This window comes from Macrotis lagotis, chromosome 1 (assembly GCF_037893015.1).
Source record: "Macrotis lagotis isolate mMagLag1 chromosome 1, bilby.v1.9.chrom.fasta, whole genome shotgun sequence".
Taxonomy (NCBI): Eukaryota; Metazoa; Chordata; class Mammalia; order Peramelemorphia; family Peramelidae; genus Macrotis; species Macrotis lagotis.
In genome coordinates, this window is record NC_133658.1 from 376,992,740 (window position 1) to 377,015,774 (window position 23,035).

General features: G+C 38.7%; 1 protein-coding gene across 1 annotated transcript in view; it reads left to right on the forward strand.

The window, feature by feature from the left end:
• Window positions 1-23,035, forward strand: part of SLIT3 (slit guidance ligand 3) — an 805,773-nt gene that overhangs the window by 710,241 nt on the left and 72,497 nt on the right. Inside the window, exons 19-21 of the mRNA XM_074204955.1 lie at window positions 1,950-2,113; window positions 5,253-5,385; window positions 21,363-21,431. Of these exons, the coding sequence (XP_074061056.1) occupies window positions 1,950-2,113; window positions 5,253-5,385; window positions 21,363-21,431 (366 nt within the window). The remainder of the gene's footprint in view (window positions 1-1,949; window positions 2,114-5,252; window positions 5,386-21,362; window positions 21,432-23,035) is intronic.

Sequence of the window (23,035 nt, forward strand, 5' to 3'; positions counted from 1 at the left end):
CATGCACAGAAAGCAAATTAATTGATGCTATTATGGGGATCACTTGGGGCATCAATTTGACTGATATTTATTAAAAATATACTGAATTATCTTTTCCTCTCATTTGCCTGCTTAGAGTCATAGAATGTTTAGCCTGCAAGGTAACTTGGTTATCTTGGTGAAACCCCCACCCTTTTTGTTATGTTTTGGGTTTTTTTTGACAGATTAGAAAATCAAGACAGAAAAAAGTGAAGCTAGTGGCAGGGCCAGGACTAGCACCCCAAGTTTCTCATTCCTAGGCTAGGGTTATCTCTTTTCTTTGTTGTTCAGTCATTTTTCAGTTGTGTACAACTCTCCTTGACCCTATTTGGGGTTTTCTTAACAAAGATGCTAGGGTGGTTAATTATTTCCTTCTTCAGCACATTTTGCAGATAAGGAGACTAAGGCAAAGAGAGTTAAGTGACTTGCCCAGGGTCACACAGCTAGGAAGTATCTGAGGCTGGATTTGAACTCTTGAAGAAAAATCTTTCTGACTCCAGGCCTGGCACTACTTCATCACCTAGTTGTTCCCTCCACTATATCACATGATCAAGACCTGGAAAAGACCTCAGAGACCACCTAGCCTACCTCTCTGTTCCTTCTCAGTTGGTTAAGTGACTTGCCCAATAAATGCCCATTTCTGTATCATTTTAAAGTTTGCAAAGGGTTTTATAATTACTATCTCATTTTATCTCACAACAGCCTTGGGAAATAGGTTCTGCTATTATCTGCATTTCACAAATAAGAAAACTGAGGCATATAAAATTGAGATAACTTGCTGAGTGTCACACATCTAATAAGTTTCTGAGGCAGGATTAGAACTTGGGTCTTCCTGATTCCAAGTCCAGCATTCTAGCCACTGCAATACCTAGCTACCCAAGGCTACCAAGTAATGTCAGAGGTAAGATTTGAATCCAAGACCTCTAATTTCAGATTTAGGAACCCTTTCCACTGTATCACTTACCAATAACAATCTTGTTTCTATGGTATTTTATGGTTTATAAATTGTTCTCTCCCACAACACCCCATATAGAGAGCTATATTTAATATTTCCATGTTACAGATGAAGTAAATGAAGTCTAATAAGATTAAACAATTTACTCAATAGCACATGGCTTCTTAATTATTAGAGTCATAATTTCCATCTAGTCTTGTGGATGTCAAATCCAGGACTTTTCCCAACAGAAATTGCTGTCTGAGACATGCTTACATGTTTTGTTTGTTTTTCAGCAAAGAATATGTCACTGCCCATGTCCAGTGGTCTGGTGAGACTCATGGAAGGAGGTTCTCACTGATTCTTTCCTTGTCCCTTCACCCTACAGTCCCTTTACTCCCTTTCATTGGCAAGAAGAAGGGAAAACTCTTGCCATTCCAATGCTGTTCACTATTTCCAAGAGGGAGAGGAATTAGTGAATTCAAAAAAGTAGTATGATTGGATAAGAAAGTTTTCAGTAATTACTGAATATCAAGCTCCCAAGGGCTGGGATTATTTGCTTCATTTATTTTTTTAACTTCATATTCCCAGAAATGTCTAGTACCTAACAGACCTTTCATAAATAGTCATTGAATTGAATTGCTTAAATTAGAAGAGGAAACTATCATTTCACCCTTTCCTCTGATCCGACTCTTGAAAGGAATCTATGAATTACTCAATCTGGAATTCTAAGATCAAAAGTACATTTTCTTTTCTTAGCATAGGAGGGTTTGAGGGATTAGCATTGGGACACTTGGGAAAACTATTTTTGTATATCAAGAAATGCATAGTATTTACTCCTTTTCCTCACTCTCCTGCCTTGTCCCCCATCCTGCTTCAGGATTATTATCTGCGCCTCAAGGCTGGTAGACACTGGGCTTGAAGTTCAACTACACTTGTTACTCCCGTGGGAAAGACAAGCATGTGGTAAGGGCCTCTCTTCTCCTTTCCTTTCCAGAAACCTGCTTTCCAATCCCTTCAACTGCAACTGCCATCTAGCATGGCTAGGGAAGTGGTTGAGGAAGAGGAGAATTGTTAGCGGGAATCCTCGGTGCCAGAAGCCATTCTTCCTCAAGGAAATTCCTATCCAGGATGTGGCCATCCAAGACTTCACCTGTGATGGTGAGAAAACAAAGAAATTGGGAGGGAATGAAGAATGAGGAAGATGGAGAGGTCCCAGGGTTTCAGTCCTCTTCAAGAGAAGTGCACAGGTGGTAGTTGGGCCCCAGGGAGTTTACCCTTGGTTATTACAGTCTCAGAATTGGAAATGCCCATCTTTAGTCCTAGTTCTTCACTACCTATGGAAAAGTTACTGAAACATCCCAATCTCAATTTTTCTTTCTGTAAATGACAAAGAAGCCTTTATCTACATAGTTTATGTGAATATACATCATTAAACAGATCTATGAAAAAAAAGAAATGTTTTTGGAAAAAAGAATGCAGGCAGTGTTACTATTTGGGGAAGAGGAAGTGGGAATAGGATGAGGACTTAAGGTACTTTGAGAACCTTGGCCTAAGTTCTCCATTCAATATCTCATAAGAAAAATTAACCAAATTGTTATTCAGGAATTCTTTTTTCCCAGAAGAAGATAATTTTCATTACTTTGTTCAAAGAAGATATCAAGTCTTCTTCCTTAAACCTCCACTTTCTACTATTTCCATTGAGGTTACCACTCTATTCCTATTTACCCAGGTTCACAACCTCCATCCCCTACAATCAATCAATTACCAATTGTGAAGGCAGGAGTTTGGGCAATATTTAGATATTGTAGACTGAGTGTTCTTCCAACCTCCAACCTCCCTTTCACTCTCATTTCTTTCTTTTTTTTTGCAAGGCAAGGGGGTTAAGTGACTTGCCCAAGGCCACACAGCTAAGTAATTATTAAGTTTCTGAGGCCAGATTTGAACTCGGGTACTCTAGACTCCAGGGCCAGTATGCTATCCACTGTGCCACCTAGCCATCCCACACTCTCATTTCTTTTTGCTCACTTTCAAATACTCTGTTCTATATAAAGTGGAACATCATTGTTCATGTTCATCCCCTTCTCACTCAAAAAGCCACCAGGCCTAGTTTAGTCTTTCCTCACCTCTCACTTGAACTAAAATAATTTTTCCAAGATACAAATCAGACCATGCCACTCCTCTCAAAAATGTCTTTGTCTCTATATTACCTAAGTTTGGAGCTTAACACCTTCTATAATCTGGCTCCAACCTTTCAGCTTTAGTTCATATTTCTTTCCTTCTTGTAATCTCTGTTCCAGACAAACTGGAAAAATTAGCTGTTCTTGGAACTGGATATTCAATCTCCCACCTCTTTGCATCGGCACAAACTGTCCCAAGCCTGGAATGCACTCCCTCCTTTCTTCTGCTTTTCAGAACTACCTTCTTTCAAACTTGACTCAGGAGCCATCACTCCTGTAAAGCTCCCCTGTAAATCCCCATGTGCTAATGTTCTTTCTTCAAATGAACTTTTATTTCCTTATTTAGATACATATTTTCTCTCCCCAGTACAATGTAATATCCTTGAACTGGGTTTCATTTCTGTCTCTACTCAGTGCAGTGCCTTGAATATATTAAGACCTTAATAAATGGTTTTATAATTGAAAGAACAATAGAAAGAGAATCACAAAGCCTAAATTTTAAATTCATCAGATCTCAGAGCTAGAAATGATTTTAGAGATCAGCTTATATCCAAGTCCCCTTGTAACTATCCTGACACTGATCATTTGAATATTTTCAATAACAGAGAACTCACTACTTCATGAGATATGCTATTCCATATTTGAATCCCTTTAATTGATTTTTTAAAAAATCTTTCCTTATATTGAAATAAAGTTTGTCCCCTAAAACTATATTCTATCTAATCACTCTTCCTAATGACAACCCTTATAATACTTAAAATGGTAATACTTCAAATACTGTCATATCCTTCCTAAATCTTCTTTTTCAGGCTAAATTTTCCGTCAACTGTTCCTCACATGACAAAATTCTGAGACCCTTCAATATCATAGTCTCATTCCTTATGCCCCAGTTGGTAAAAAATCTACCTTCCTATGTCTTAGCCAGACCTGAATACAGAATTTAAGATGTAACTCACTATGGACTTCTTATTGATTTGCTTAATCTAAACTCCATCAATACAGTCTAAAATTATATTAGCCCCAGTGGGTAGGCTGAGTATAGACTGACTAGGAACATCGAAGGAGGAAGAATTAGGTTGCCAAATTTTCAGCTTCATTAGGTTTTTTGACATGAATCTCATCCACTCCTAGTAGTTGAATAGTCTCCATGGATTGAAAAGTTCAGGGAGAGGTTATTATTTACTTCTAAGCAGGAAATCCACCAGCCCAGCTCAGAAGACAGTATGGAGCTGGGTTGGAAAGAGGGTTGGATTTTGAAATCAGGGGACCTGAATTTGAGTCCCAGCTCTTCTATGTATTATTTATGTGACCTTAGACAAGTCACTTACCCTTTCTGAGTCTCAGTTTATTCATTGGAAAGTAAGAAACTTGGAGAAAGGTCCCTTCCACCTCTAAATCTGGAATCTTATTATAATAACTTGTTTCCAAAGGACTCTGGATCACCAGGGACCCAAGTTCATCTTGAGAATTCTGATGCCAGAGGGATCAGGTATTCTTCCTTTGGCCACCACCAATATCCCTGTGACTAGGGTGTCATGATTCTCTTTCCTTGAGTTCTGGGCAGCAATTTATCTGTTTCAGATAGACACTGAAATCCACATTCATCTTTTTAAAAATATCTCTCAATGCTCATTTGCAATGGATTGCTCTGAGATTCTGAAGTATTTTTAAATCCCTAGTGGGATATCAATGGTCAACAAGTTCTGTCCATCAATGTCCCAATACTGATAGGAACATGGTATTTACAAGTAAATCTTTCCCAAATCTAAAGGAATGTTCATTTGGAGAAACGTGACCCTATAGCATTTTTTCATTTGGGGGGAGAGTTGGGGGGGGTGGTGTTTGTTTTACTTTAAAAGATGAAGGAAGAGAGAGAAGATGGGGAAAGCTAGAACATGGTGGGGTCGTTTTGTCCTCTTTACAGTGTGTATTATATTCATTGATTCCTAGGAATAGGACTGACCATGTTCAGAGTTAGCACATCTTGACCCATTTTTCTTTACTGAAGAGATGCTGGACGTTGGAGCTCTCATTTCTGGAACTTGATTATTTCCAACCTCCCTCAGTTTGTCCTCAATTGTAACATCTCTCACTCTCTCTCCTCTTGGCCTTCAATCTAGGTAATGATGAGAGCAGTTGCCAGCTGGCCCCCCGTTGTCCAGAGCAGTGTACTTGCATGGAGACTGTGGTGCGTTGCAGCAACAAAGGACTCCGGAACCTACCCAAAGGCATCCCCAAGGATGTGACTGAGCTGTGAGTTCCCCCTCTGGCCTTTCCACCCAAGCTTGCAATGTTATTAGCTATTCTTTCTCATTCACCAAAAAAAAAAAACCCAACAAAAACGCAATTTGTTTTCTCTTCTGATGATAGTTTATCTAAAAATCTACATCTTTGGGAATGACATTTTAGCACAATTTGGTTCAAAAAGCAAGAAATGCATGCCTACTCTGGCACAGCATTGCATTGCTTGCTGTCCAACGCATTTCCAGTACCTTCAGTCTGATGAGAGAAACACACTCCTCTTCCTCAAATTCTCAGTCATATAAAGGAGATATTGTCTCTGGCCTGGACAACCCTCAGTCCATGATCACTATCCAGCTCTCCTAATTATTGAGGGAGATATAAGAGTAATAATAATAAAAATAGCTAACAGATATATAGCACTTTAAGATTTGCAAAGCACTTTGCATTAATTCCGATGGCAACCCAGTGAAGTAAGTATTATAATTCCTACTTTACAGATGAGAACTCTGAGACTGGAGAAGTTAAATGATTTGCCTAGGGTCACACAGCTAATATGTATCTGAGAAAGGATTCAAACTCAGGTCTTCCTAACTCCAAATCCATTGCACTATCTGCTCTACAAACTCTGTTCCTAGTGAGCTTGTCTTGTTTTGGGTCAGAACATACACACAGGTGGACTAGGTTTGAAATCAAAGGAGTTTGAGTTCTGACTCTCATTTATTAGCTGTGTAATTCCAGGCAGGTCATTTCTTTGCCTTAGGACATCTATGTGGTACAATTGATAGAACTCTGGGTCTAGAGTCATGAAGACACTTCTTCCTGAGTTCAAATCTGACCTCAGATAGTCACTAGTGGTGTGGCCTTGGGCAAGTCACTTTACTCTATTTGCCTTAGTTTCCTCATGTGTAATGTGAGCTGAAGAAGGAAATGACAAATCACTCTAGTTTCTTTGCCAAGAGAACTCCAAATGAGGTCATAAAGAGTCAGACACAACTGAAAAAAGACTGAACATAAACACTGCCTTAGTTTCCTCATAGATAAAAAAGAAGAGCATTTGGGGTTTGATGAACACTTTTCAGGACTAAAACTAGATCCTATTATCTGAGAATACTTACCAAGTGTTCCAACAAGTACAAAGAATTATACAAAGCCAGCAAATGAGAGTGTGTTTGACCTTGACTCACCCTAGCAAGGGTTCTCCTTGAGGTCTAGGAAAGGGCCTTGTCTCCCACCTTAACAGACATGCCCTTCTATTTGTTCTTGGATTATGGAGGCTTGGTGTGCTACCACCCTGTTGGAAAGGAAGGCAACTCGTCAAAGGCATTTAATATTGCATTGCAGTCCTGGGCTTGGACTGGTGCCATTTACTTAGAAGCTCTCAACTGCATGCATGAATGAAGAAATGAATGAATGAATAAGGAACTATGCACCCTCTAATTTGTACAGGCTAGGACAGTGCTCACAGTGAGCAGTTGGAAAGGAGCTGTGGAAAATGTCTTACCCAAGCACACATCTCCCAAGCTAATTGTCCCACAGGGTGACACATTTCAAAAGAAAGAAAATGCCATAAAAATAAACCAGTGGATTCTTTCCCCTCCAGCTCATCCAGCAAAGATTGAAATAACAAAGATAATTGGATTTAATTGTAAAGTAAATCTGCATGAGCTGGGAGGTGAGCCTGTTTCCTCTTTTTGAAATCTTGAGCTTTCCCTGGGTTTGTCATTATTTCCATGTTTCTTCAAGGAAGGAGACATTAATTCAAATCTAGAGAGGGTGTCTTGCCAACATCCGTTGGGTGGTAGAGATGGGGCATCAGGGAATGAGTGTGGTATGAGACGGGAAGTGTGTGTGTGTGTGTGTGTGTGTGTGTGTGTGTGTGTGTGTGTGTGTGTGTGTGTGTGTGTGTATGTGAGGTTTAAAGGGGCAGGAGGAATGAAAAAAGACAAGCAAGTGGAGTAGGTGCCTGTGAAAGAGAAAACAGTCAGGCCTGAACAAGCTACAAGCTTGGTGGTCTCAGCCTCAGGGTCATCTACAAGATTCTAGACCAATTATTCCTGACTCAGGTTCTCTAGTTTTTACTTAAATCCATCTCCAGTTATCTTGGGAACTGTTGCCAAACACCCAAACAAAATTAATTTTAATTCACTTTAATTTTAAAAACAAATATATACAACACTTTTCTGGAGGGAGCCAAGGGAGGAACAGGAAACATCACAGAATCTAACTACTCTCAGTCGAGTATTGAAATTTCAAACAGGTTCCATTTTATCTGGAAGAGTATTCACCAAATAGCAATTTAGTATTCCTCTTTTCCTTAGCTATATTTGTCTCTTCTCTCTATATTCTGCTACAGGAGTCAAGTTTAGTCAAAACATTTTTTGAGTACTATAAGCCAAATTCCAGATAAGGCAATAAAGGGAATAAAGAAAATGTTTTTTAAAAAGTGCCAGTTCTGGAGTCAGGAAAATTCCTCTTTGGAAGTTCAAATTCAGACACTAACTGTGGGACCCTGGACAAGTCATTTAACCCTACTGGCTTCATTTTCTTCATCTGTAAAATGATCTGGATAAGGAAATAGCAAATCAATCCAGTACTTTGCCAAGAAAACCCAAATGGGGGTCATGAAAAGTCTGGGGCAACAGGGCAAAGAGATTAACCCCTTGGCAGAGGAAGGATATATGTTTAGTAATTTAATTAATTAATTTAAAATTAAGATCATAAATGTAGAGCTAGAAAAGACCTCAAGAAATCACTTAGACTCAATTTCTTCATTTTGCAATTGAGAAAACTGAGGTTGAAGGAAGTAGAGGGACTACCTACTCAAGGTTCAAAGTTTGTTAGTGGCAAAGTCAGAGTTTGAACCTGAATGCAATGACTGCAAGACCACTGTTCCTTCTGCACTAAGATGCTAGATTGGGTCCAAGTTAAGTAAGTGAGTTAAGTGGTACACCAGAGCTGAGAAGAATTATATATAGAGACCATCTAATCACATCCCTTTCATTTGTAGATAAAGAAACTGAGATCTATAGAGGTGAAGCAAGTTTTCCTTTCTGCTACTAGGGCCAGGTCTCTTGACTCTTGGTCTGTTGTTCTTCTACTTTGAGCTTCAGTTTCCTTTAAATGAATAAATTAAAGTATTAGCAGAAGCCAGTTCAGAGCATTAATCTAGAGCTGGAAGGACCCTCAGAATCTAACCATGTCTTTTCACAAATGAGAAACTAGGAGCAGCTAGATGGCACAGTGGATAGAGCACTGGCCTTGGAGTCAGGAGGACATGAGTTCAAATCCAACCTCAGACATAATACTTCCTTAGCCATGTGACCTTGGGCAAGTCACTTGACCCCAATGCTTTGCAAAAACAAAAACAAATTAAATACACAAATGAGAAACTAAGGCCCAGGAAGATTAAGCAACTTGTCCAAAGTCATACAGGTTTGAACCCCAGTTCCTTTGATTAACAAGCCAGTATTATTTCCATTATTTTTCTCCAGGTTTGTCTAGTTTTTTTTTCCATTTTTTAGCATTCTGACTTGAAAACAGCATGATAAATTAGTGTATACATCCACCGGTTCATACACCTGCCCATGGCCTTGGGGAAAACTCCATTTGGACTTCATGAATGACAGTTCTCTCTCCCCCATCGATGATATGAAGCAGAAGTACCTTCTTTAAAGCCCTAGATCCATATAAGCAAGGGCTGAGGGGAATAGGAGAGTTGTATGTAACTGATCCATTTAGTTTCTGGGAACAAATCCCTGCCTTGTGTATAATGACTAGAAATGCCTGCCAAGGGTAGACATTAGTGAGAGTAGATAATCAGTCAAGTAACAACAAGTATTTATGGAGTATTTAATCTGTATGTGGCATTGTGCTAGGATGTTGTTAGAAATGCCCAGAAGTATTTGATGGAATGTTGATTCTATTCAGCAAACATTTATTAAATTCCTACCACATGCAAGGAGCTGAGGAGACAAGGACAAAAAGAAATATTCCTTGCCCTCAAGGATCTTGCTTTTCCAGGGGACAGGGGAGAATATAAAATATACACAAGTAAATACCTAGAAATAAAGCATAATTTCAAGAAGGGATGGAAAATAACTGGGGAAATTAGGAAAGACTTCATGTAGGAAGCCAGGGATTCTACAAGGCAGAGATCTCCAAATACTGGAGATCTGTGCAAAATCACAGAGACTAGAGAGATCTCATGTCTCATCCAGGGAATAGTGAGTAAAGGAGCAGAATGCATGAAGGGGAGTAATATAAAGATTGGAAAAGTAGTCTAGAGAAAGACTGACAAAGGTCCCCACATTGCTAGTTGGGGAGGCATACTATTTGCACATAAAAAGATAACTATGACATAAGATAAGAAGTGAGTAATATAAACAGTATATGCTATTATTGGAATAAAGATGAATGGAAATTCCACCCACTTAGCTTCCTAAGAAGGCAGTGGATAAAGTACAACCTGTTTGCCCTACTCCAATCAGGAAACCTAGATAGTCTGTCTTGTGGCTTGACTACCTTTGGATTTTCCCAACTTCTTTCATGGGTTTGGGACATCCCAACTTAAGTGAGCTTTATATTTGGAATTTTCACCCGAGTTTCTATCTATATTTAAACATTAAGAAAACATGTGATCCCTTAGTTGAGATCTGATCCTCCAGGGACACATTTACTGTGTACCCTTTGACTGGGCTGATACTACCCTGAAAGACTTGACTTGTTCGCTAGATAAGAACCCTTCACCCCTACAAGCCATGAAACCCAGGAGCTCAAGAAATCATGAGCATAAAGGGAAGAAAACTCTTAAATCATTACTATATTAGAGGCATTATTATTTGGAAAACTCAGATAAATACATAGATTCTTGAGTGCCACATATGTGTTTAGATGACCAAAGGCAGTTATGTAGGCCAATCATTGAATGGCTCTGTCTTGAGATACTTAGGGAAATTATTAATTATTTTATATTATATATTTTATATATATAATATTAAATTATTAATAGCTGCCCCATGGAAGAATCTATGGAGACTTGCAGGATGGTAATAATAATAGCTAGAATTTATATGGTTCTTTAAGATTTGCAAAACACCACACATATATTACTTCATTTGATCCTCAACCTTTTGAAGAGGATGCTATTATTATGTCCATTTAAAAGATAATTAAAGTGAGGCACTGATTGGTTATATGACTTTCCCTTGATGATATACCTTATAATTGTCTAAGGCAGAATTAGAATTCAGGTCTTCCTGACTACAAGTCCAGTGTTCTAGCTACAGAGCAGGAGTAGAGGTTAGGAACCCCTGCAGGAAGTGAAGCTAGACACCCAGGAAAGACACTGGTGTCTTTTCACTCTAGAATCATAGAATCCTAGAATCTCAAAGTAGAAAGGAACTTTCGAGGTCATATGATCAGCTTATATATTGACAGGAATCCCCTGACAAGTGGCCATACAGCCTCCAGTCAAAGACCTCCTGTGATAAAAACCCTCCAGCCAATTCTTGTCAGAACAACTCTGATTTTTAGGAACTGTTCTTTACATCAAGAAAATAATCAACCTATCTGTTCTTAGTGTTGATCCCTGAGATCAAGAAGAATGAGTCTAATCTTTCCTTTTCATCAGAATCCTTCAGAAACTTAAAAGTAGTGATTCTGTCCTGTCTGAGTCTTCTCTTTAGAGGAAACAGCCTCAGTTCTTAAATCCAAATCTCAAATAATTCATTCTACAATCTTCTCATCATCCTAGTTTCTTCTGAATATTCTCCATGTTGTCAATATTCTCTCTGAAATATAACATTGAAAACCAGGAAATATTCTAGGTTGGATCTGAACTGAGTAGAGGATAATAGCCAATTAGTCAGTCAAAAAGCATTTATTATCTGCTTATTATTATTGTGCTAGCCCTGTAGATAAAAAGAAGGGCTAAAACCTGGTCCCAGCCCTACCAGAGCTCACATGTATTAAGGTAGATAACATGCAAATGCCCATAGACAAACAAGAAGTTGATCTAGAGCTATAGAGGAATAGAACAGAGAGAAAGGATGATAGATTGATAGGTAGGTAGATAGACAGACACACTGACATAGATAGGATGATAGGTAGGTAGATAGACAGATTGACAGATGGATAGGATGATAGACTAACAGATAGATAGTATGATAGATGGATGGATGAATGGATGGATGGATGGATGAATGGATGGATAGATGAATGGTTAGAAAGAAAGACAGACAGATGATAGATAGATAGATAGATAGATAGATAGATAGATAGATAGATAGATAGATATTGTATGTATATGGTATAAATTGCAGGTAATCTAAGAGGGGAGGGAAGTTACTAGTAGCAAAGGGATACTAGGAAAGATATTTGAAGAAGGTAGCATTTGAGTTGAATTTTGATGGAGGCCAGAGAAGCTATAATAGTACTCTGACCTTCTTCATTTTGGACATAAAATGATCTAAAGCTGTAAATATGACCAGCAAAGCTATATTAAGGGTTTATTATGTTCCTGATTCTGCTAAACATTGAGAATATAAAGGAAAAAAAACTTTAAAAATAAAGGGGGTCTAGGTGGCTAGGTGGCACAGTAGATAGAGCACCGGCCCTGGAGTCAGGAGTATCTGAGTTCAAATCTGGCCTCAGACACTTAATATAATTACCTAGCAGTGTGACCTTGGGCAAACCACTTAACCCCATTGCCTTGCAAAAAAAAAATCTAAAACCAATAACTAAATAAAAATAAAAAATAAAGGGGGGCTGCCCTCAAGGAGATTATATTCTAATGAGGAAACTTGTACACAGATAGATATAAACAACATATAATGTGAATCAAAGAGTGAGGGTGGTAGTAAATCCAAACACAGATGCAGTCATACCAGGAATGAATGCAGTGTCTCCCAGGAAGTCCAACCAACCCTCAGCTTTATGAGGTTGTGGGCAAGTAAGGTGGGTGCCAGGAGAAAAATTCCATGAAGAAATGATCCTAGTAAGAAAGGAGAAAAGGGGGAAATGGGGTCATAAATTGCCCTGCTTATGGTGGCATATTCCTGGAGAGGACTCCCACTGAAAGGAAGTATGTTCTGACCATCATCTTGGTATACAAGGTCAAATTCCCATTTGCCCAGTGTCAGTTACAGCTATGACTATGTCAATAAGTACAATCTAAGATTGAATTAGCTTTTTTTTGGCCTTTCTGTCACACTTTTGGCAATCCACTAAAATACAAAAGCTTTTTCACATTAATTATTGCTTACCATGCTCTCCTCATATAACCGCTCCTTTGTCCTAGAACACTTACTGCTAGGGCTGTAACTCCTGTGCGTAAGTCCTCCAAGTGTACCTTTGGATCTGGATCCCTCCCCCTTGGCCCAATCCCATTCTAAGCCTCTGACACTTAGTGTGGAAACATCAAACAACCATTTCTCTTACAAGAAAAGATCAGACCCAAAGTGATAAAGGTTAAAGATGGGGAAAACATGCAGAGAAGAAGCACCTCTCCTATCTCCTCTGCTTTGATGAAAACAGGGACATAGGACACAGCAGGCGCAGCTGTTGCTCAAGGTGTCTGAGAATTCAGGGCCAAGAAGGAATGTTTGTTAGTATCAGAAAAATGGCAAAGGGAGGAAAGAGAGTGAAACTCATAGCAATGCCCCCAGAGAAGCTTTGTGTCCCCTTTCCTACCCCCTAAATCTTCCCTCTCCCACCAACACACACATTGCATGCCCTTTCCAGGCAATGACAATGAGGTCATGAGATTGGGGAATGGGAGGGAAGGGGAGGAAAACAGAGAATAATAGTTCAGGACCCTAACTGAAATACTCCAGATAGACTTCATCAAAGATTGAATGGATCATTTCCTAGTGTCCTTCTGCTGTTGCCACTGACACTATGTCTCTGGTTGAAATGTGGATACTTTTTTGGAAAGCAGCCCTGATTCTGCCCTCCCCATAAGCACACAGCAGGGTGAATTGTTTTTTTTTTTCAGAAACATAAAGGAGAGAAGCCACTGAGCTAAAAGCTTCTATGGAGCTGGCCCCAGTCTGGAGAGATTAGTAATCAGTCCCACAGACTGTGGGATGTGGGAGATGGAGAAGAAGAAATCCTTTCCCGGAGACAGGGAAGATGGGGGGTTTTGGCTGGAGCTAAAACAGCATTTAAATTAGGACTGATTTAAATCTGATCTGTTAGAAATGCTTTGGCAGGACAGAAGGCTAAGAGGAGCCAGAGTGTAGGACATCTTAATAGAATTCCAAAAGCCAGTTCCTGGCAAAAGCTAGCTTTAGCAACCCATGTTCTGTTGTGTCTTTTCTTCTCTCTACAGACCAGTGTCTATATTTGAGAAATAAAATCTCTTGATTTCTTATCTTAATTCCCAGGACATTTCCTAGGGATCCAAAGAGGCTTTGTTTGGTTTTAGCTTGGTTTTTCTTTTCAGTACCACCTGATCTAAATCAGGTCCAGAATCCACATAGAAAAAAGTCCTAGAAATCTAGTAGCCCGAAGCGCTTAGGATGAATTGTACAGTCACCATAGGCCTCATTTTGCTATGGGAGCAATATTGTCTTTGCTGCCTATCTAAAGTGTGGTTGACATTCCCTGGGGACACCCTTGTTTTTCTGTTTCTTCTTGTTTTTCTACAGGTAGTAATCCCCAGTGTAAGGAATGAGTCAGTTGAAAGAGAGAACAAGGAAATCAATATTGTAGGCAAAGAAAAGAGGTGTTAAACAATATGGAATAGTAGCCAGCCCAGATGATCCCTTTTCTGTCTTTAAGAATTCAATCGGTGACACTGCTTTGATGGATGTATGATCTCATGAGAGCAGGGTCCTTCTTTCAACAGTACAGGTCATATCCATCCTTTCCTGTGACTTCTCTAAGAACCATCAGTAAATTGAAAAATAAGCACTTGTGGAAAAAGATTTCTAGGATACCACATTCTGGAAACATGAAGATAATCAGCTATGGACACCGAGAACTGATCATTTACTGATGGAACAATGGATAAAGTGCCACGTCTGGAATCTGGTCTCATATCTTTACTAGCTTTGTAATTTTGGGCAAGTTATTTACCTTGTTTGCCTCAGTTTCCTCATATGTAAAATAAGCTGGAGAAGAAAATGGTGAACCACTCCAGTATCTTTACCAAAAAAAACCAAACCCCCAAATGGGATCACAAAGAGTTAGAAACAACAGAAAAGTTGACTTAATAACAATATATATGATGACATCTAATCCTACTCAAATCACTACTCTGTACAATTGAGCATTAGAGACTTTTGCAGATGTCCAGAAAACAGAGGCAAAGTTCAAAAATGGGTTAATTAGGGGCTGCTAGGTGGCGCAGTGGATAGAGCACCAGCCCTGGAGTCAGGAGTATCTGAGTTCAAATCTGGCCTCAGACACTTAATAATTACCTAGCTGTGTGACCTTGGGCAAGCCTATTAACCCCATTGCCTTGCAAAAAAAAATGGATTAATTAGATGGTCAATTAAAAGAAATCTCTTGAGAAGAAAGTACTGTGTGAAATTAGATTTGACACTGAAGAATAAGACATGATACTTGCCCTCAAGAAGCTTAAAATTTAGCCATGAAGTTATGATATATAGATATACGTCATTCATTCATTCAGTAGGCATTGATAAAGGTGCTACTCTGTATGGGCACTGTGCTAGATTGTGGGGATATAAAGACAAAAATAAACTAGCCCCTGTCCTTGAGGAACATAGATCTTAGGCTGATCTGCCAAATGAAAGGTATCCACAATAAGTGCCATGGGGAAAGATTATTGGGCTAAGAGTTGGAAATCCTGGGTTGTAATTCTATTTCTTCCATTAATTAACTAGTTGACATTAACTAACTTTGGACAAACCATTATTCCTTTTCTCTATGTTTTATTCTCCTCATCTGTAAAATGAGAGGATTGGACCAGATGATTCCTGTGATTCTTTCCAATTCTAACACCTCTTGATTCTATGCATTCAGAGCAGGATGAGATCACTGTGGGTGGGTTCATATTGGCCTTGATGATGATGACACTTGACATTATGGAACGAGGGTTGAATTAGGAGATGGAGCCTGTGTTTGGGCCCTGATTTGGCTATTAGCTAACTGAATTAGATAAGTGAGCTATTTCCAAGATCTCTTCCAACTCTAACAGTTCATGAGCTATGATTTCTGACATCAGATGAATAGGAAGCTTGGCTAGGGAGAAATGTGGGGGGGGAGGTTTTCCAGGGGACAGTGAGGGGAGGCTATTCCAGGCAAATGAGGCTCTTTTATTCAGAATGACATAGGTTAGCCCAGCCACCTTACCAAAAGATCAAACATCAAAGCATTGTGTGACCTTCACAATTAATTGATTTCCAGGATTTCTTGGTGAGATGGGATAAAAATAAGAGGAAGAAGTTGATGAGATTAATCTTCTAGTTCTTCCCCATCTCCCCCATTCTTGCTCATTGTGAAGCAACAATACAGACAAGCTCTTGAAGGTCTTCATTTTTTCCTTCCATGGGTAGTAAGTGGTCATTTGCAAAATAAACATATGATAGGATCTGGAGACAGAGGCATTGTGGTGCAGAAGCAGAGAAATCTGGTTCTGCTCAGGAGACCTAGGTACAATCACCTGGGGCAAATCTCAACTTCCCTAGAGCTCAATTTCCTCACTTGTAGAGCAGGGGGCTGAACTAAGGTCCTTTCCAGCTTCAGATCCTTGATTCTTTCAGACTCGAATTCAAGCCCTAATCCCAAGAATTAAGTGACCCAAGACCCCTACATCAGCAAGGGCAAACAACCAGACTTCAGACACAGAAGATTTCTGTTGTCCAGACAAGCAGAGTGTAGTCGGGAAGACTTCAATTTATATCCCGTCTTGAATACTTAAAGGGCTGTATGACCATAGTTGAGTGACTTCATTTCTCATAGCTTCAGTTTGCTGAGCTCTTTGTAGTGTACCCATGATTTCATTGGTTGAGCAAACTCTCAAGGGAGGTGGGAAATTCATCCTATTGATGTAAATTGGCCTTATACTTTTAGAGAGCACTGAAAGGTTAAGATATTGCATAGTAAAACACAGCAAGTGTTATTCCAGGTCTACTGGCTTACTCATCCATATAATAACAATAATTAATAATAATAATAATAATAGTATCTTTAATATCTGCCTCTCAGGATTGTTGTAATTATCAAATGAGATACTAAATGTAAAGTGCTTTGCTACACAAATGTCAGATGTTATCATCATCTAACAACAAATTCATCAAAGGGATTTCCATTAATAATCATGATGGCTGCTACAATTAAGCACAATCAGAGGTCTAGGCTTCCCTGATTCTAGAATCCTGCCCTGATTGGATACTTCTAAGATAAAAAGGAATATGTCATATCTCTTTTTGACATGCCTATAATCCATTATTTTTCTTAAGTAGTTTATTGTTGCTCCTATTTTTCAACATTGCTATCATTTCCCCATGACCTGTTCCTATCCCCAGAAAAAAGGAAATAAGTATTTATTAAGTATATGCTAAGCACTTTATAAATATTAGGTTTTGATCCTCACAACAACCCTGGATATAGGAGATATTATTATCCTCATTTTACAAGTGAGGAAACTCAGACAGACAAATGTTAAATGACTTGCCCAGGGGCACACAACTAGTAAGTCTCTGAGGTCAAATTTGAATTTGTGTCTTTCTGGCTTTAGACTCACTTTATTGATAGCACTATCTAGAGTAGAACTGTCCCTTGCAATAAAGTATAACTAAATAAAATTAATCAACCTTCTGTCTTTGTTTGAGAATATATTCCTCATTCCATGTCTAGAGGAGACCACAACTACATAGTTGTTCAGACTAACACTTAGATTTAAAAGTCCAGTTGACCAGATTGTGTATATGAATTTCATCACATTCTATAATCCTATCTATAATCATTTAAATTACATGTAAATCTATTTTGAGCATCTCAAGAGCATCCTCCAAGCAGTAATGGTTTTTAAAAGATGAAAAGAGAAAGAAAAATGTAGTCATATTTGATTCTTCTTTCTCTCTCACCCCATCTATCTTTTTTCACTAACTATACTACATATCTCATAATTGTTCTCCCTGTTTCTAGTCTTTCCCTTTTATCTTCCAAGTTAATATTACTAAACTGCAAGTTTAAACATGTCACTCTCCTGCTCAGCCACCAAAGGGTGGCTAACCATTGCATCCAAGATAAATTCCTCAGTCTTGCATCTAGAACTCCCCCATCTGATTACAACCTACTTTTCCAAATTTATTTTGTATTACTAATATTCCCCTTGGTATTGTCCAATCTCTCTGACCCTTCAGGTTTTATCTGAACTGGATATCCAGTCTTTTGCCTCCATTCCTTTATGGCATATAAAAAAAAAATCTGTTCTCACCTCTGTTTCTTAGAATCACTAGATTCTTTCAACACTCAGCTCACAGGTCACTTCTTCCTATATAAAGGTGTTGCTGATCCCCTGGAATTAGTGCTCTCTCTCCTTCTTTGAATTATCTTGCATCTGTTTACTTGCTGTATCCTCTAGTAGAATGTAATCTTCTTGAAACTGGGGGGGGGTTCATTTTTATTTTAATATAATTCTCAATGTGATTCCTTACAAATATTAGATGTTTAATAAATGCTTTCTTCCCTGAATTTAGTAAATGAGAAGTTGAGGAGAAAAAAATGGAAGGAAATAAAAAAAAAATATGTGTTTGTGATTGAATCTTAGGGTGTGTTCAGTCACTTTCTATCTGAATCTAGACTTCTTAGTAGAATTTCTCTTGGGGCTGATTGGTCAGCCTAGGTAAAACTTGCTCCTTGCTACCCACCTGGCTCATTTATTCCATTGATGCCTTCACATGATACCTTATAACTATGGGCAGAACTCCTAAAATCCCACTTTCCACCTAAAGTTTTATCTACCTAACTGGAAGAATTCAGTAGTAAAGGCCCCAGATATAGTTCCCAGACCAGCTCTACTCTCATAGTTTTCAGCTTATACTCTCCAAACTGCCAAGAATCCAGGCACCCAAAACTACACAGAGTATGCAGACATTTCAGTAATCTATAATCCAAGTAACAAGCAGTATCTGTACCACTGACCACGAATCATTTTTCTTTTTTATATACAGAGAAAAGTTTGGTTTTTTAAGCTCTTGTTATTTGTAAAACACTATGCTAAGCACTAGCAATACTAATACAGGTAGAAAGAAAGTTTCTTCCCTCAAATAAATGAAGTTCTTTTTTTAATATTATTTTTTCAATTACATTCAAAAATAAATTTATTTATGTAAGCTTTTGAGTTCCACATTTTTTTCTACCTGTCTCCCTTCCCATATCAGTGAGTAATCTGATACAGATTGTTTATGTACAATCGTGCTTAGCATATTTTCATATTAGTAATGTTGCAAAAAGAATAATACTAACTAAAGGGGAAAAAACCATGAGAAAAAAATATAAAACAAGTTTTAAAAAGTGAAAATCGTATGCATTGGTCTATATTCAGACTCTATAGTTTTCTCTCTGTATGTGGATGGCATTTTCTATTGCAAGTCTCTTAGAATTTGCCCTTGATCACTGAACTGCTGAGAGGAGCTAAGTCCATCATAGTTGATCATCACACAATGTTGCTGTTAATTTGTACAATGTTCTCTTGGTTCCGCTTACTTCACTCAGCATCAGTTCAGGTAAGTCTTTCCAGGCTATTCTGGAATCCATCCACTCATGATTGCTTACAGAACAATAGTGCTCCAACATATTTATATACCATAATTATGCCCAGTTGATAGGTATCCCCTCATTTTCCAATAGTTCTAATGGAGGAGGGCAATATATTATAAAAAAGGAAACTAAAAGGATGGGGTCTGGTTGAGGGGAGAGACAATGTACCACATATGGAGATAGTAGAAAAAGTCTAGTGTTCTGCCTGGAAAAAAATGAAACTTGGTTGGTCTGGGAGCCCTCCTTAAATGAAGGTTCTGGGAGGAGGGAGAGGCAATAGGGATATAGGCTATTTCTAAGATAGGAATTCCAGTTCTAGAGTGATCACAGGATAAACAGGCAGGGCACAGTGAGGCTTCGGTATGGTAGAGAAAGTCCAGAGTTCAGCCTGGAAAGGAATTAGATATTGTTTCTGTTGAGTCGTTTTCAGTTGTACCCAACTCTTTTGTAGTTTTGAGGTTTTCTTGGCAAAGACTAGTATGGTTTGCTATTTCTTTCTGTAGTCATTTAACAGATGAAAAAACTGAGACAAATAGGGTTAAAGTGACTTACTCAGGATCACACAGCTAGTCTGAGGTCAGATTTGAGGTCTAGCACTCTATCCACTGTATCACCTAGCTGTCCTATGTACTATATATATATATACATATATATATATATATATATGTATATTAACTAAGAAAAGGGTAGAAAACAATGTTGTTGCAACATTCAACAATTACTTCATCAAACACTCCTTGAGTACCTTCTACCTATTAGAATAGAGATAGGGAAGAAGCATAAAGAAAAATAAGAGATGTCAATATCCTGTTGGCAGCAAGACCCCCCAAAGTACATGATAAAGGCATAATTCAGCAACAGAAAAGTAAAAGGCTCAGCTCAGGTGTTACCTTCTAAACAATTAGGTGGGGCAGTGGGTAAAGCTCTTGGTCTAGAGGCAGGAAAACCCTAGTTCAGATCTTACCTTAGTTGTTTGCTGTGTGACACTGACAAATACTCAAGTTCTGTCTACATCAGTATTGCCTCTGTAAAATAGGGATATAATAACACCTCTTTCATGGGATTGTTATGAAGATCAAATAAGATGATATATGTAATGATATACATAAAAGCTTTACAATCTCAAAATGAGATTATCATTATCATCATCGTTATTATTATTATTATATCATTTATGACTTTGTAGATTCCATTTATGCCTTCCTTCCTTCCTTGGTCTTTGCCTTCCCAGGCTGAAGAAGCCTAGTCTTTTTTGCCTGTTTTCATACCTGGTCTTTCTTCCCTCTAAGATGGCTACTCATTTTGGTTACTAGCATAGTATAGTAACAAGAATATTGGCTTTGGAGGTGAAGAACCCAGGTTCAAATCTTGGTTCTGCCAGGAATTTGACATATGTCATCTTAGACCCTGTAAAACCAGGGTTTTGCTCAAGGTATTGAAATAGATTACCTCAAAGGTTATCCTATTCTTTCCCTGGAGAGATGGAAGTTTATACCCCTAACTGTTTATGTCTGCCTCTTTGCAGTCTATTTAGGAAAGTAGGGGACATCCTGCAAAGCAGGGATAGATTTGTGATGCCCTTGTTGTGGGGAGCTGCCCATGTGCACTCTCTCCATTAGCACAGATGTTATTCTGTCACTCAATAACTTGAGCACAGAGAGATTGTGACTTGTAGTCACATAGTATGTGTCAAAGACAAGAGTTGAACCCGGATCTTCCTGACTTTCACACAGACTTTCCACAGCTGCTACAACTGCACATAATGTTACAGATTTGGGATGTACAGTAAGTAATTCCTTACTGTTGTAAGAGCGACATTTTAAAAATCTCTTTTTCTTTCCAAATGTATACTGTATGTCCTTGAATATTAATGGTTGTCCCTGGGAGGAAGGAGAGCCATTCTTTCCAACTTTCACAGCTGAGCTTTGCAAGCTAATCCTGGCTGGCCCAGGGTTAGCACTGCTCAGAGTCAGGGCCCTAAAATAATGGAACTGGTATATTCCCCTGTGAAAAGAAACAACCTTGGGCTCAAAAAGTAGAAGTCTTTTCCCCTACTTCTTCCCATAAATCCTACCTCCTTATTTCCATTTATAATGCATGGGGAACAGAGCTTCATCTCTCAGGAGTCCTTACCTGAAAAGCATGCGTATTTGTGAGTGTGAGAGTGTGTGTGTGTGCATGCACGTGCACACGCACGCATGCATGCATAAGCATGTAATTTGTTTTCCTTCACTTTGTCTTTTTTTTTTCAGATACCTGGAAGGAAACCACTTAACAACTGTGCCCAAAGAACTATCTGCCCTCAGACACCTGACATTGATGTAAGAAACCTGGGGCTGAGTGGGAGCTCCATAAGATGCTTATTTTTCCCTTTGGTTCTGGAAGGTTAGCTCAGTGAACCTTGTGCTTACAATGATGGAGACAACAATAGAGCCTAGCCTCTGCCTCACTAAATGGGACTAGGGGGTACTTACATAACAGCAGGACTCGGCAGGTTTCAAATACCTTAACACTTGGTTGTGGGTGTATTCCTGCTCCTCTTCCCCTTCCCTAATTCAAAATTAGCTGGAAGAGATACAGGAGAGTCTGCCTTCTGCTTTGTTTCCTTCCTCATAAGTAACTGGTCCTGGAATGCTTCTCTGTCCACATGCAGAACTCCTTGAGTGAAGATGTAGGATGCCCTGGACTGAGCCAGACAGAACTGGGTTGGTCTGTTGTGGGGGAGCGGGAAGAGGTAAAGCCCGTCAACTAGTTCTAGTAGTAAATATTCTTGGGAACTCTTCAACCTTCAAAGGTTCCAGCAAAAATAGGCCCAGCAACTTGAGGTGGATCAGAGATTCTCCTTGGCAAATGAGAACCCAACCCCCATCCTCACCCCCATGCCCATGAAATGCCCTGTGGAGAAGTGGGTGGCAGGGCAAGTGAGATCAGGAAAAAATTCAATCATTCTACAAGAATCAATCATTTATGAACCCCTACAATGTGCCAGGAACTACTAGGCACTGAGGACATAAATATGAAGAATTAAATGATCCCTACCTTCAAGGGACTTACATTCTAATGCAGGAGACATCAAGTTTATGTGAGTGTTCACACCCACACCCACACATACACACAGGCATACTCATGCACATGTATATTGTGTGTGTGTGTGTGTGTATATATGTATCTACATGAGCATAGATGTAATTATATATGTAAATCATATATATATATGCACAGATGAATGGATGGATGGATAGATAGGAGATAGATAGCAGCTATATGGCACAGTAGATAGAACACCAGACCTAGAGTCAGGAAGACTCATCTTCCTAAATTTAAATCTAGCTTTGGACAATTACTTGCTATGTGACCCTGGGCAAGTCATTTCACCCTGTTTGCCTCCATTTTTTCATCTGTAAAATAAGCTGGAGAAGGAAATGGCAAACCATTCTAGGAATTTTGCCAAGAAAATTCCAATTGGGGTCACAAAGACTTAGACACAACTAAAACCCCCAAACAATAAAATATAAGCATATATATGTGTATATATATATATATTTTTTTACATATAACACATTTATATATAAATATACACATTTATGTATAATATAAACATATATATATATACATACATTTTACACACACACACACACACACACACACACACACATATAGATATATTTCTTGTCTCCCCTATTAGGATGTATGCTTCTTGAGGATATATATATATATATATACATATATATGTATATACATATATATGTATATTTGTATGTGCTTACATATATATAATATAATTATAATGAGCAAAAATGCAAATGCAAACAAAGTAGTTGAAAACAAAGCTGTTTGGGAGGATAGGCCAAGACCACTGAGGAGAGCAGGAAAGATTTCAGGCTCAAGATGAAGCATTGGCCAACCTATTCCTTAAGGGAGACCT